This window comes from Podarcis liolepis (genome assembly GCF_965112155.1).
Source record: "Podarcis liolepis genome assembly, chromosome: Z".
NCBI lineage: Eukaryota > Metazoa > Chordata > Lepidosauria > Squamata > Lacertidae > Podarcis > Podarcis liolepis.
In genome coordinates, this window is record NC_139570.1 from 50,019,908 (window position 1) to 50,035,332 (window position 15,425).

The 15,425-nt window shown below is 44.5% G+C and overlaps 1 protein-coding gene across 6 annotated transcripts in view; it reads right to left on the reverse strand.

The window, feature by feature from the left end:
* Positions 1–15,425, reverse strand: part of DENND1A (DENN domain containing 1A) — a 268,183-nt gene that overhangs the window by 26,432 nt on the left and 226,326 nt on the right. For all 6 annotated transcript variants that reach the window (XM_083485795.1, XM_083485794.1, XM_083485792.1 and 3 more), the window contains one exon: positions 7,892–8,023. In XM_083485795.1, coding sequence (XP_083341921.1) covers positions 7,892–8,023 — 132 coding nt within the window. The remainder of the gene's footprint in view (positions 1–7,891; positions 8,024–15,425) is intronic.

A 15,425-nucleotide genomic window follows, 5' to 3' on the forward strand; every position in this document is an offset into this window, starting at 1 on the left:
GAGCTCGAAAAGCCCCAGATGTTGGCTTCCCACCCTCTTTTCTTGTAAAAAGAAGAGCTCGCCTGGGGTCCCAGAGAGAACGCTGGGACTCCAATTCTCATCAGCCCCAGACAGCGTCCTCAACAGGAGCTGGAGTCCAGAAACATCTGGAGAGCCACATGTTCCTCATCACTACCCTGTATCAGCAAAGGACAACCCACCGTATGCTACCATATTTGTAACCTGCACGATAAATAAGAAACACAGCAGAGTGCTCTGAGCTCTCCTGAAGTGATGGGCGGGGGTCTTCTCCAGGCAGCTCCTGCTTTATTCACTGCTACCAATGAATAAATCTAAGGAAGTCAGATTAGCCTCAACCAGGGCCAGGGCCTTCTCATCACTGGCCCCGGCCTGGTGGAACGCTCTGTCTCCTGAGACCAGGGCCCTGCGGGATCTGATTTCTTTCCGCAGGGCCTGTAAAACAGAGTTGTTCCGCCTGGCCTTTGGCTTGGAGCCAATTGGATTCCCTCCCCCTCTTTCATTTTTCCTTTCTCCTCCTGTGATGAGGCTGCATTTTAATTGTTTTAATGTTGTTTTTAAGTTGCATTCATTCAACTCATTTTTATTATTGTTAGCTGCCCTGAGCCTGGCCTTGGCTGGGTAGGGCGGGGTATAAATAAAAATTATTATTATTATTACCAGTGGAGGGCTTCCACCCGCCCATCAACGGCAACTTTGAGGACAATGGCTGGGGCTTCCTAGTGCAGAATAACAGTGACTAACAGAGTTCCATAAAATAACGTATAAACTGTGGAGAAAACAGAAAACAGAGGTTTTTCCCTTCTCTCTAAACACTTGGGTGGATGGTGGTTAACAGATTGAGGTTGAATCCCAACAAGACAGAAGTACTGTTTCTGGGGGACGGAGGCAGGCAGTGGGAGGCATCTGTGTGACAATATGGGAAATAGGATGTTGAACCAGTTAGGCCTTTCACCTAACTACAGGGGACCAGGCAGAGGGCCTTCTCAGTGGTGGCACCCGCCCTGTGGAACACCCTCCCATCAGATGTCAAAGAGAACAACAACTATCTGACTTTTAGAAGACACCTGAAGGCAGCCCTGTTTAGGGAAGTTTTTAATGTCTGTTTTATTAGTTTATTATTATTAATAATAATAATTTGGTTGGGAGCCGCCCAGAGTGTCTGGGTAAATCCAGCCAGATGGGTGGAGTATAAACAAACAACAACAACAACTATTATTATTATTATTATTATTATTATTATTATTATTATTCAGACCCAGCAGGGCTCTTTTTACATTCTCAAAAGCAAATATTGAAAAACAATGGCAGCACATATCATTCATGTTTTAAGCTGTCCACAGAATTCTTCTTCACTTCTCTCAAGTGGAAACATCCTTTTTTGGATAACCTTATGCTGCTTCCTATTTGAAATTTAAAAGTGGTGAAAAGATGAGAGGAAAAGCATCCTATTTTAGGTAATACAAGTATCACCAAAAGTTGTCATCCGTCAGGTAGTGATAAAAGCACGCCTGTGCCTGGTCCCAGCTGTACAGTTCCAAGCCAACAGCAAACACCTCCAAAGCAGATGGGCAAGGCCTTCCCATCAGAACCACAAATTGGATACCCCCACCCGAAAGCCACGGAAGAGTCTGGGTTTGTGACATATGTCAGATTCTGAACAAAAGGCAAAGTCAAAACAGTGAATTGGCTGGATTCCAAGTCATGGCCGATGGGATATAAAAGCACACTGTAGGGGTGCACTGTGCAGCTTTATTTCTGCCTCCCACGGATCCCCATTTCCCCTGCTCCCCAAGCCCAGCTTAGATCATGACCTCCTTGCTTACCAAGGCCCAGAAGCCTCCTAAAGGTCTTGCTGTTGTGGTTGGAATTTACTTATTTACTTAGAATGCCAATGCCTTTGGGGCAGTCTTACAGAATCAACCTGAAAGCCCAACTTTCTAGTGGTGGCCTCCCCAGACTTGGAATGCTCTCCCCAGGGAAGTTTGCCTGGCACCTTCACTGTACTACCTTTCCAGCAACTTTTAGTGGCGTTGCACACATTATTATACGGTTTTATTTGCTGCTACTGAAATTTCATGTTGCTCTTTGCTGTTTTATTGATTGACGATCTGTATGTTTTATTGTTCTAAGCCACCCAGAAAAAAGAGTTAGTGAGCAGCATATAAATAATGGAAATAAGTAAATACTGATTACTTAATTAAAAGCCTTGCTGTGGCTTCTGCTCCTTCAATATACACTGCTGCATAAGGTTAAGAGTTCTGGGCTAGAAGCTGGAAGAGACCAGGGGTCAGATTCCCCCCCCCCCGCCACTACCATGAAGGTCACCGGGTGACCCTGGGCAAGGGACTGCATATCTCAGCCTAGCCTACCTCACAAGGCTGCTGTGGAGAGCAAACTGTTTCCCAGACGCTTGTCTAGAGCATGAGCTCAATTCATTTTTGGCAGGGTGGGGGAGGGGACAAGAGGGGGAAATTGCTCAGAAAGTCTTTCCAAGTTCCTGAAGCGTGACAGTTGAAATGCCACCAAGAACCAGCAGACGTCCACAAGAAAGTCATTGTGGGCTCCCCTCAAAGACAAAAAAACAACAAGAGAGAGGTCAGCTCCTCAAAACCTGGAACACATTCAGCCCAGCGTGCCCAGAAAACCTGTCCATCTCTGGCTTCAGCAGAGTTTAAAATCACACAGCTAATAGGTTAACAACTGTTTTTCTTCTGCTTCAAATGAAGAATATCAGGAAGCCGGGGGAATATTCGGCTTTCCAATTTGTACCGACTGCTCAGTGCTCCCTGCAATGTGTGTTTGACAGGGCTGACATTTTGTACTGCTGTGAGACGGGGGGAGTATGTGTGACATTTTTATTCATGGTGGCGTGCGCCCTTGTAATGATCAGCCCCGGTCGATGTGCTTACTGCAGCAGCCCCCAAGCCCTCGGAGAACAAACAGGAGTGGAAGGTACCAGCAGTTCGGCTGCCTTGTTAGACACCGCCAGGATCCTAACGAAGAGCAAATGCTGGAAAATTTCACTGTCAAATCCTCAAGGACACTGTCAGCAGAGAGCTAACTGCATATATTTCTCATTTAAAACAAGGAAAATTCACCAATTGCGCATTAAGCAAAAGACAAAAAGCCACACCAGGTTTTTAAACTTCCTCGCCTTTTCTTCTTTTTAAAACTGGTCATTCTTGCGGCTTCTCATGGGGAGCTGCTGGTTGCCGGGCTCAACGCTGGGATACACGTCTACAAAACCCAAGGCAGACCAGCTGATTTAAGATGAATACCAACAGACATGAGCTTGATTATCTGGGGAGGAACAGAACAGTCTCTCCTCTCCTGCAGATGGAGTCATATATATATAAAACTATCATTCCGGAAACATGCCAGCTTGCTGAGCTCTTGGTTGTGTTAGCACAAGAGTATGGAAGTTCAGAGGGGTTTGGGCAGAGACCCATCAGCAAGCCAACCGTCTGCCCAATTTACTAGAGGCAGAAGATTGCTGTGATGCTCAGTGTTCCACTGTGTTATGCGTGTGTGCATAAGGAAAGCAACTTGGCTGGGGTCAAGTGAGCCTCACTCTACCACTCACTACTGGCCTCAATGACCAAGTTTTGCATTTTGCAAATATATCTGGCTGTCCTTCCTTGTTTCCCTCCTCATTCCCCTAACCTCCCAATCTTCTCAAAGCAACAGGCTACCAGCTGAGAACTGCAGAGAAGCCTACGCACAAGGAGGCAATAGCCTGCAGAGCTCTGTCCCTCCCAAGGCTGTACTTTCTTCAAGTGAGTGAACTGTTCAGGGGAAGAGGGATAAGCACCGCTTGCTGTACTCTCTGGAAGAGCAAGGCTTCCACTGAGAATCCAGGTACATCTTGCTTAGGCTTCCCGATGGGTCAGGCATGTCACAGGCATGGCTTAAGGCTGTAGCAAGAGTGTGACTGATGGCAAAAACTTCTCCTGCCCCTCGTTTCTGTGGCAGAGTCTTGGTGGAGCTTCACAGGTTTGCACCAAACATGTCATGATGGGCTCCTCTTTAGCACATTCTGCAGCAAGATTTCACTTTCATAAGCATTTTTGCCACGTAACTGGAGGGGTTCCTGTAGGGATTACATCCTTTCTCTCCCGCTCAATGGGGGATAAGGACTGAGCAGCACGCATGTGTACTATTACACTGGAGAAGGAAAATTGTTTGACAAACAGCTTCAAAAGTAGAAAAAAATCTCTCAAAATGGAAGCAGATGACTTTTCCTCCCCTCAGCCAGTTATGACCCAGCCGCAGAGTGGCCCAGCTGTGAAACCGTTCCATGCTTCATTCTGTACAGCATCCCTCTAGGGACACTTTCTGCAGTGGTCAAGAGACCGGGGTATGGAAGTCAGAACCGCCAGCTAAAGGTTGCAACTTGAGCAATAATGGAAATTAAGAACTGGTCTAGACACGCTCAGCACTTCTAGCTCCTTGATCTTGAACTCAAAGCTCCATAAACAGGCAAGAGAACATTGCAGGTTTGGCTGCTTCAGATTTAACACGCTCAAAAGATTCTAAGTGCCACCAATTCCCTGCCTTGTGCCTTAGCCACAAGGTGCAAAGCGACAGGAACTGCAGCCGTCCCCACTTCCAAAGAGAAACAGGGTTCTCTCCACACAGCCTAACGGCTGCAATTCTCAAGATAGGGGTTTAGCTAGCTTAGAATCAATAGAATTGCAGGGTTTGAAGAGATCCCTCAGAGGTAATATAGCCTAACCCATGGAAATGCAGGAATCACACCTAAAGAATCTTGGGCACATGGCCACCCGACCTCTTTTTCAAAACATCCGCCACCTTCTGAGGCGTCCCATTCCACTCCCAAACAGCCTGTCCTGCTTTTTGCAGGAGGAGTAATGCTTTGGTGACCTTGTTTTCCCAGGCTGCCTGAGAATCTGCTGCGAAACAACTGCAGAGCCACAAATGCTCCATGGCACACAGAAGAAAGCCTCCCGCTGGACAGAGCAAGACGTAGCCCAGGTCGCCATGAAGCTGCCTGGTCATCTAAGCTGCACTTGGGCCCCTTTGCCAGAAGAGTGATGACAAGGACCACGCGGGGCACAAGACGCACACCACTGGCTGCTGCCAGCTACAGCCAGGCAAGCTCTAATGAGTTAAAATTAAATGTTGCCGTTGGCTCGCCAGCCCTGTCCCTCCTCCCCTTCAGCTAATCTGTCACTTAATGAAGAAAAGGCCCGCTTGCTTGGTGGCTGCGTAGGACAGGGAGAGCCGAGCTGCCGGCTCACTTTCAGCAAGCTGATTAAGGATTTCAACCCACAGCAGCCAGCAGACGTCTCCCAGAAAAATAAATAGACTGTATGCAAATGTGTTTGTCACTCTGACAGCACATCTCAATTAAGGCGTCTTGCTGGGGCTGGTGGGCTGAGGAGCTGCCACAGCCACAGCAAGCCAGCCTGCGCTACTGATATGTAACACAGCCTGGGTGGTGTTGGGGTGAAGAGTGTTGGAACAGGACTTGGGAGACCAGGGTTTGAATCCTCGCTTGGCCACTGAAGTTCTCTGGGTGGCCTTGGGCCAGTCCTTGTCTCTCAGCCCAGCTTGAGTCACAGGGTTGCTGTTCCCAGGATAAAACCAGGAGGGGAAGCACCATGTACCCCACCTTGAGCTCCTCTGGAGGAAAAGGTGGCTTATAAGAATAACAAATAATAATAAAAAGATTGGGGAGGAGGCGCTTGACCCTCACCAACATGAATGCATTTTCTGAATTAAGGATGCCATGATGAGAACAGACATGGGTGGCAAGGAATAACTGAGGAAGCGAACACCCCTCTTTCACATCTTCCTCTCGTTCTGGGAATGTGCAAACCACTCCAACTTCACCTGGATTTTCACTCCTTTTTAATTATCTGTATGAGGCACTTAAAATGCAACATTAAACTTAATACAATAATAATACTGGGGTTTCTACTCACATCTCCACACTAAAACCCATCCCTTCTCAGGAAAAACGCTTTGACAGCTTTTAATCCGAATTATCACCAAGCTATAAATGTGAGCAAAGGTTTGGCAGAATGTGGCGTCTGCAATGTAAGGACGGTCGTTAATGTGTTTCTCTTGAGGAGAGACCCAAACCAGCGGAACAAACAAAGGCAAGGAAAGTGGGAGAGGAGAGTTACTGTAAAAACTACATCATTTTGGAGCAATCTCCTTCTGCCTTATTAACCCACCCTGGTAACAGCGGCAGCACACACATTTTCTGCTCCCCATGTAAATCCTTTGTGTGCAATATTGTGTGCACAAAATGACTTTGCTTGGTGTTCTTTGAAAAGTAGTTGTCTTCTAATGATGAATGGAGAAGAGGGACATTGCTATTCGTTAGAATAAAAAAGGAGCTGCTGGAGCACAGCCCAAAAGCTCTCAGGGTCCCCTGGAAGACACATGAGGCCACCACCACCTTCTGAAGCTATGCATGTCTGAGCCTGGTCAGTGCCTGAAAGGGGTGACTGCCTGGGAACTACATGTATGCTGCCTTGGGTTCTACGGCAGAAGGAAGGAAATAAGTGCAAGAAAGCAAACGAAGCATGTAATGATAAAAAAAGTGGAAGGGAGATACATTCCTGCAACACAAGAGCAACTGATCTCAAACCCATTCACTCACCAATAGCTGGGCAAATACAGAAATTTCATTAGGAGGCTCTGAAGCCCTGTTCTAAATATACATGTCTCTCTCCATGTGTGCATGTTAGAGAGTGAGTGAGGTTTGCATAAAAGCAGCCATTATAAAGATTCACCAGTGAATGATTGCATCTTACGCATAAGGAGACATGAGTTTTCAAACCCGTGTGTGCAGTGTGCATTTAAATGGAAATATTTGGTGCCTTAATGTGGCATCCAACACTACTGTTGTTTAAAAAGCATTAAAGTGTTTAAAAATAACAGTGCTATTTCAGTATTCAGTATAATTATACCTACCGTCACATGGACACTTGAAGAAATCAGGTATTAATTCACACCTGCCCTTTAATATTTAAACGTCACAGACTAGTAGGGAAGATTAGATTAAAATTAAAACTGGGGCCAACAAATCTTGTGACAACAAAAAGTGAACCCATCACACTTCTCTCCCACCCCCACCCCCGCTAAGGCGAAAGCTGGAAAGTTGATCTCAGTAGTTTTGTATACGTTTTTCTAATTATTAGCCACTCCAATCCTGGCTAAGTTTCACAAATATATTGCCAGGGCCATAATAAAAATAACCAGCCTACAGAGCACCAGAGTCAATACAGAAATATGCTATTAAAGAACCATTAATTGATTTTCCAACCACAGTTCATTGCTTTTTCTGTTCAAAGTGTGCCGAAGTGCTTATTATAATAAGCCGCTCGCTGCTGACACTAATAATTGGGCTAGATAACAGAAGACACCTTAAACGGAGTCACAGGGAAGGAAAAAGCTGTCGCCTCCGCGATGGAACCGGCAGGATGCTTCTCCTTTTCAGGTTAATACATGGCAAGAGATCCTCAGAAGTATGAGCAAGAGGAACACAGGCAGGGGCATGGTATGCAAGGCTTGTGAGGGCTTCAGATCTGAGTCAGCTGCCACTTCCAACTTTAAAGCAAGCCACTTGTGAGAAGCAGAAGATGCTGCACAGCTCTAAATCCAGGTGTCTTTGTAGCGATGTGCAAAGTCTGGTTTTGTGCACACGCAATAACCCTTTCACACAACATGGATTGCCCATGATCCAACAGATTTTGGGGCTGCACATGACCCAGAACTGCTGGGCTTCCCAGGGACCAATATGAGTCTGTGTGTGCATCTTCCTACAGAGAAAGCAAAAAGGAAGCCAAGGCGTTTGAATCATGCACTTCAAATAATTCCGACCTCCACCACGTACCTGCCCAAAGTGCACAGTGATTGGCCTTCTGTCCTCGTGGAGTCTGGGATCTCTTTGTTCAGCCAATGGGGAAGGAGTTGTCCATGGCAGGGAGTTTTCTGGCACAGTGGAGCAGCCGTTCTCTGCAACGTCCTGTATGGTAGGAAATGGTGAATTGCATGGCCAGGAACACTCTTGATTAAGGGCGAGGGGCAAAAAGGAAGGACTCGGGGATAGAACTGACTGAACAAGTTTTGATGTTAGGAATGACAACAGCAACAACAACAACAGCAACAACAAAAAAGCATAGATAAAAGAAACCAATTAGCATATAAGCCACTGCCACACTTTTGTTCTTTCACAAGTTATATAAAAACTCAACGCACATGCCACAGAATAACAAAATATCCCCCAAATTCCAACTTTGGCTGAAGTGGCCCTAAATAAATACATAAAATTAATCAGACACATGAAGACGGTCCACCAAAGACAAACCATTGCACAATCCAAAACAAAGCATATGGAATAAGAAGACCTGCTGGAGCAGAGCCAGGCTGGCGTCTGCAAGGGAAAGTCCTGTCTCACAAACCTATTGGAATTCTTTGAGAGCATATTGTTAAGAGCTTGTGGGGTGCCTGGAACACCCTTTCTAATTCCCGAACCCTCCTTTCTAAGTCCTGGGTGCTAGACACTGGATTTAACATGTTAAAATCAAGCCAGCCTGGCTTCCTGTGCTCAAGAGATCACCTGACAGAGGGGCCATTAGAAGAGAACAAAAGGGAAGGTGAGGAACCATTAAGGGACACAAAGGAGTGGCTGTATGCCAGAGGGCAGAGAGGAAAGGTCCCTCCCTCAGCTCTAAGCCAGCAGAGCAGAGTTTAGGAATGCAGTTGGCCTTGATGTGAGCTGAAGGGAAAAGGTGGCAGTCTGTTAAACGCAGTAAGCTGCAGCAGAGGGCCAGAGAGCCATGGCCGATTTCTGCTGGCATCCAAAGCTGTGGTCATGGGAGAAGAAACCTCTTGGAGAGTTAATGCTGTGAGCCCCTCCATTGCAGGCTTATGTAAATAAGCCATATATCCTAAAGACACCACAGTCTCCGCTGTGTCTCATGTCCAAAGGAAACACAAACCCCAGCGAAGCACCTGGAACCCCTGGAATCTCACACCTCCCAGCATATAACAATATAGACAGAGGTTGTTGACATTGTGTACCTGGACTTTCAAAAAGCTTTTGACAAAGTACTTCACCAAAGACTCCTAAGTAAGCTTAAGAGCCACGGAATAAGAGGAGAGGTCCTCTTGTGGTTAAGATGCAGGAAGCAAAGACTAGGAATAAATGGGAAGTTCTGCAAAGGGAGAAAAGTAGAAAGTGGAGTCCCCTAAGGATTGGTATTGGGACCTGCGATCTAGAGTGAGCAGTGGGGTGGCTAAGTTTTCTAATAACACTAAATTGTTCAGAGTAGTTAAAACAAAAAGATCGTAATGGACCTCTGCAAACTGGGAAGGAAAATGGCAAATTAAATTCAATGAAAACAAGTGCAAAGTGAGGGACGTTGGAGCAAAAAAACCCCTGAATTTCACATATGTGCTCATGGGGTCTAAACTGGAGGTGACAGACCAGGAGTGAGACCTTGGGGTCATAGTGGAAAGTTTGAGGAAGTGTGCAGTGGCTCTGTGTGAACAAAGCTAATTCCATGCTAGGGATCATTAGGAAATGAATTGAAAATAAAACTGCCAATATCACAGAGCCATTATACAAATGTCTGGTGTGACCACATCTGGAGTAGTAGTAGTAGTAGTAGTAGTAGTAGTAGTACTCCACCCATCTGACAGGGTTGCCCCAGCCACTCTGTGTACATTTCTGGTCACCTCACCGCAAAAAGGATATTATAGAATTGGAAAAGGTAATCAAACTTATTTTAATACCGATGCAGAAGTTGGTTGTTACCTGTGAGGGAAAGCAAGAGGAATTTGTAGATAATTTTAGATAGTTCAAGAAGAGGCACAGAAGTTGAGGACTTGCAATAAAGTAAAAGTCCACAGAGGGTTTACCAACCATATTCTTAGAAATGCTTTGTATAAGGTATGAACTAGATACCAACCACCACTAGATCCATATACACCATGGTGGCTGTCCCTGCTAGAGGCGTTCGCAGTAAAAAAATTAAATATGGAAAGTAATTGGGCAACATATACTCAGTTATTAAGAGAAGATCAAGGACAATTAAAGTTAAAATCATTTGAAGAGATAAGACACTATCTTACTGATTGGCTCCAATTTCATCAATTAAATAATGTTTTCAATTCGGATAAAAAAATTAGGTTTTGGAAAAGAAGAATCCAAATTACAAAAAGTATTATTAAAAAACAACAAGAAATTATTATCCAAAACTTATGATTTGATACTAGAATGGGAATTTAAAGAGAAATAAATAAAAGAAGTAATGGTCTAATGGGCCCAAGACATCGGCCATGCAATACAGATAGAACACTGGGAAAGACTTTTGAAGTTGGGTATAAAATTTACCGCCAGCTATTCCATAAAAGAGAACAAAATGAAAATGTTTTATAGGTGGTATATGGCACCCTCCAAACTTGCCAAAAATATGTAAGTTAAAATCTAATCGATGCTTGAAAGTGTGAGGAGGTGGAGGGGACTATAATCCATGTATGGCGGGGCTGCAAAAAAGTTAAAAAGATTCTGGGGATGTATCCACAATGAGTTAAAAAAGATGTTAAAATTTCTATAAAGAAAAAACCAGAAGCGTACCTATTGGGTATCTTAGGAAAGGACATCCCACAAGATAAGAAAAGATTATTCTTATATACCACAGCCGCAGCCAGGCTACTGCTTGCAAGGAACTGGAAAGGAAATGTTATCCCCACAAAGGAAGATTGGATATGTAATTTAAGCGAATTCATAGAGTTGGCGAAGTTAACAGCAACCATAAGGCACCAGACTAATCAGAATTTAAGGTCAGAATGGCAATGCTTTGAGGATTACATGAAGAAACATATTCTAAGGATAATATGTTGGTATGTATAGACTAAGTTTGTAAAGTAGAACTAGAAAAAGGTAATATATTAAGGATATTAAGGATGACCAAAAGATGCAATGTTAGTAAGAATCTAAAGATTAAGAGATGATGAGTATTGGGGGAGGGAATCCACATGGGTGTATGATTTGGTTTTTGTCTTTGTTTCTGGTTATTTATTTATGTATATTATTATTTTGTGTTGTTATTGCTAATTGAATATTGTGTACCTTTGGAAAATAAAACAAAATTACCGGTATGTGTGTGTGGGGGGGGGGGGGAGAGAAGTCAAGGGCTTGCTATTGAGGCCCCTTAAAACTGCAGTTGACATGTTATGGGAGCCTGAGAATGGCCAGGTCAGGAACGTAAAGCCCTGTTGTGGATGTTTGCCCTTGGAGAACCAGTGCTTGAACTGAATCCAACCCATCTGAGCATCCCCTGGTGGATATTTTAAACACTCAGTGGCCAGCAATAGATCTCTGTTGGCTACAGAAAGACCTCTACTATGATGAACACCCACCCCCCGGCTTCTGTCTCCTTGTGGGGCACTTCGTTGACTGTGCACCAACTTCCTTACAATAATGCAATTTGTTACAGTAAGTTGTTGCAGGCCACACTGGTTCACTGGCTCCTTTCCCTTGTGCACATGCAAATGTCAAGTTTGATTTTTGAAAACTCTTAAAGTTAAGTAAGCTGTACCCAAAGCTAACTAAATGCCATGTCAAAGTGCCTTCTAGACCCAGAGTCTCCCACAACACTGACAGGTGAACCCAGTATTGTCTACCCTTGACCAGCAGTGACACTCCAGGGTCCCAAGCAGGGAAGGGTCCCTCTCACCACCTGCACAAGGATCCTTCTTCATGGAGATGCTGGCAGTGCTCATATCCAAGACCTTCAGCAAGCTTGGTCTACCAGTGAGCTATGGCCCCTCTCTTGCTGATTTTGTGAGTAATTTTGGACCTGGTGGTTAATCAAAGCAGCGATGAATCCACAAGCTTACATTTGATTTAACAGAGAATATTCAGGAAGGTAATTACAGCTCTTGCTTTCAGGACTGACCATAAGAAACAGACAAACAAACAAAACCAACCATAAATCATGTTTCATTGAAGCTTTGCAATGTGCAAATATTTTTAAATGTAACGAATCAATCCATTAGTTAAAAGCGGGACAGCTGATAATATTTTTAAGTAGTCTTTAATCAATTGCTAGTAAGGAACAGTGGGAACTGACAAGCCAACACCTTTTGGCCTTTAAGAAAATTGAACTAAACTAGTGACTTGAGTTCTGAGTTCATGGCTAGGTGAGTGTGTGCGCATGCATGCCATGTAATGAAAACATGTTGAGACGAAGCAAGATTGAGGGGCAGTCTTTGCAGAGACAGGGAGGCAGGAGCTCCTAGAAGATCAGAGAAGACTGAAAGCTTGGGACAATCAGTTGAGGAAGAAAGCCTGCAACCTGGTGATCCTCAGTTTTAAACCCCTTTGCAACAATGTCAAGGAAACAGTGCTTGGTAAATATAGAGAGAGCACTGAACGCACACATGACCCTGGAGCCAGCTGCTTTGATGGAGTGACCTTTGACATGCCCCCTCAAGTTCTACTCTTGCTCAAACACTATAATGAGACATGTAAGCTGATAGCCAATTAGAAATGATTCTTTTGGACACAGGATGACCTAACACACTCAGGTCAAACAAGACAAAGGATAGATGGACCTTATGAAGAGCTTTGTCTGCTCCAGACAGAAAAACAAGAGGACTTTTCAGACCCACTGGTGGAGCCACCGTCCATCAAGGCAGGCAGGAAGGGTGGCAGCGGAAATTAAAAACTTGTTAAAGAGAAGCCCCTAGACAGAAACTTTGTATGAATGGTACAATACCCTCTTGTCTTTGTAGAACACAACAAAGTGGGCATCAGGGGGCAGGAGCCATGGATGTAAGAGACACAACTTTGTCAAAGAGATTGAGACCATATCTGGCAGAAATGAGCAAAACAAGTCAGAAAAAAAGAGGTCAATGCCATTGCTGGAACACCTTGACAGGTGGAGGAGAACAGCCCTTGTAATGGTGTAGTTTCTCAGGTGGATTTCAAGAGTACACAAGCACAGAAGGCAAAACAAAGGCCTGGTGAGAGAAGGTGAAGAATTCTGTGAGGCCCTTTTGCAAACCTCTTGAGCTATTTTTACACAGAGTGGCGCTGCAAAGTAAGGGCCCAGGTGAAGAAGTGAAGGTTCACCAACCTCCATGACCTCTTCTCATTTCAACTTGACAAGTCCTGGCGGGTTTTCCATTTTGAAGGGGTAGGGAGAGACATATGTCTCCTTTGGCAATTCCATTGCTCAGGTAACACAGAGAGATGCCCTTCATCCACAGAAGAGTTACAAGGAACAAAGCAACTGGAGATCCTAAGCAGGCTTTGAAAAGTCGCATCAAGAACATGTAAGACGGGTGTCCAGCTGTGTCTTCTAGTTGTGTGTCCTGCAAATCGACTGAGATGTATGCATGAGCATTACAACACAGTAGATAGTGTTCTGAAACTGTTCAGAAGAGGACAAAGAAAAGGCGCCACCGAAAAGGAGAAGAGGGCACAGAAGTAGCTGCATTAGTTTGTGGCAGCATGAAAAAGAACTGCTCAGGTGACTAAGTTTTCATCCACCGAAGCTTATTCCAGACAGCACTGGAGAAGCATTCACTTGCGCGGTGATTCACTCTCTCAAAACATGGAAAGCCCCCAGGGTTGATTTGAACAGGTCACCTCCCTGGCCTTAGGCTGAGGTTTTCAACACCATACTGACCAAAGCAAGCTGCAGCTTTGACCCTAAGAACATTTGCAAAAGGGACCTGACGCTTAGAAAAAGACCAGTCTCCTGGTGAAATATTTAAAAAACAATGCTAGTTCTACTCAGAGTATACCCATTGAAATCAATGGGCACAATTATTTATTTACCGTATTTTTTGCACCATAACACTCACTTTTTTCCTCCTAAAAAGTAAGGGGAAATGTCTGTGCGTGTTATGGAGGGTATGCCTACGGGTGGCATGCCTACGGATTTTCCTCCTCTAAAAACTATGTGTGTGTTATGGTCGGGTGCGTGTTATAGAGCGAAAAATACGGTATTTCATAAAACTTATATACTGTAGGGAAAAACCTCAAAGCAGTTTACAAAAAATATTTTGAGTTCCTCTCAATTTCAACCGACTTATGTACATTCATTCCAGTTTGCCTACTCTTATTAGAACTTGGTTTGACACAACCCACTGGTCCTACAAGAAATATTTGCTCCGACATGTCAAGTTAAGCTGAACATTCAAGGCCAACTTCCCATGGACCAGATGCCTACAGGGGTCCTCTGCAGGGAAGCCTCTCTCTGGAAGGCCGAAGGAAACAGGCGTTGATGGGCACCCACACTGGGGATTTTCAGAAAGCACACAAATACGTAACTTTTTATCAAGGGTTTTGAGAATGTGCAATGCTTTATCTTTATTTATTTATTTATTTATCAATACACCAGGGAGGTGCATAGCAATACAAAAACCATTAAAAGCAATGCAAAACAATAATCAAAATGATTGGCCACCCAAGGAATTTTTAAAGCAAAATGTTATATATTGTTTTCGTTCTGCTTATTGTGTTATTGGTTGGTTGTTATTTGAATTGTCTACTGTCTATTGCATTTTATTGTTTTATTGTGCTGCAACATGCCTTGGGACCTTTGGTGAAGGCCAAGTTACCAGTAAATATTCCCATCTCCCCGGGGTGGTGTGGGCACCTGAAGCAGTGACCCAGTGAGATCCCTCTGACTCTGTGGGTTTCTGTGGGTCTCTGCCAGATCCTTGATTCTGGAGGTTTGAGCCTCTCTTCCTTTCGTATTCCAGGACAGTAAGAAGTTTTGCACAGACCAGACTCCTCATCTCCCCCCACCCCAGGTATATTACGTATTATGCTCAGATGTGAAGGAAAAGGAACTGCTCTCTGCCCATCCATGGAGGCACACTTTCCCCAAAGAAAATCCATTTTAGGGCTAAAAATCTTTGGCTCATCAAGACGGCGGTCTAACACAGAACAAGCTTCCACCCCCCTCGTACTGCGGCATTATAGGCCCCTGGAAATGGTGCATCTCAAAGGCACCGCAAAGTACAAGGGGTTGAAGGACAAGGCTTCTGTTGGAACTAGCAAATAAACTAGCAGCCTCATTTGCAGCTGGCCACTGATGCCTTCCTTTCACCATTTGCAGGGCCAGAAAACAGTGCCCTCCTCCCTCCTCCTGGCTCTTCCCATGCGCTGCCCAATTCTACGGAGCCGGGTTTCAAAAGAGACAGAGTAAGATGATAGCTTGACATGGACCACCTTCTTCCATTTGTGAAATGGGGCAAAAAAGGCTGCCTTTACTTTTATTTTATTTTTAAAAAATGTCCCTGGGCATGAAATGAAGCTGCCATGCTTTTTCTCTGTTAACAATCTTTTGCTCTCATTCATAAGGAGGCAGTGGAAATGATTGCAGATGCTTTTAAAACCCCAG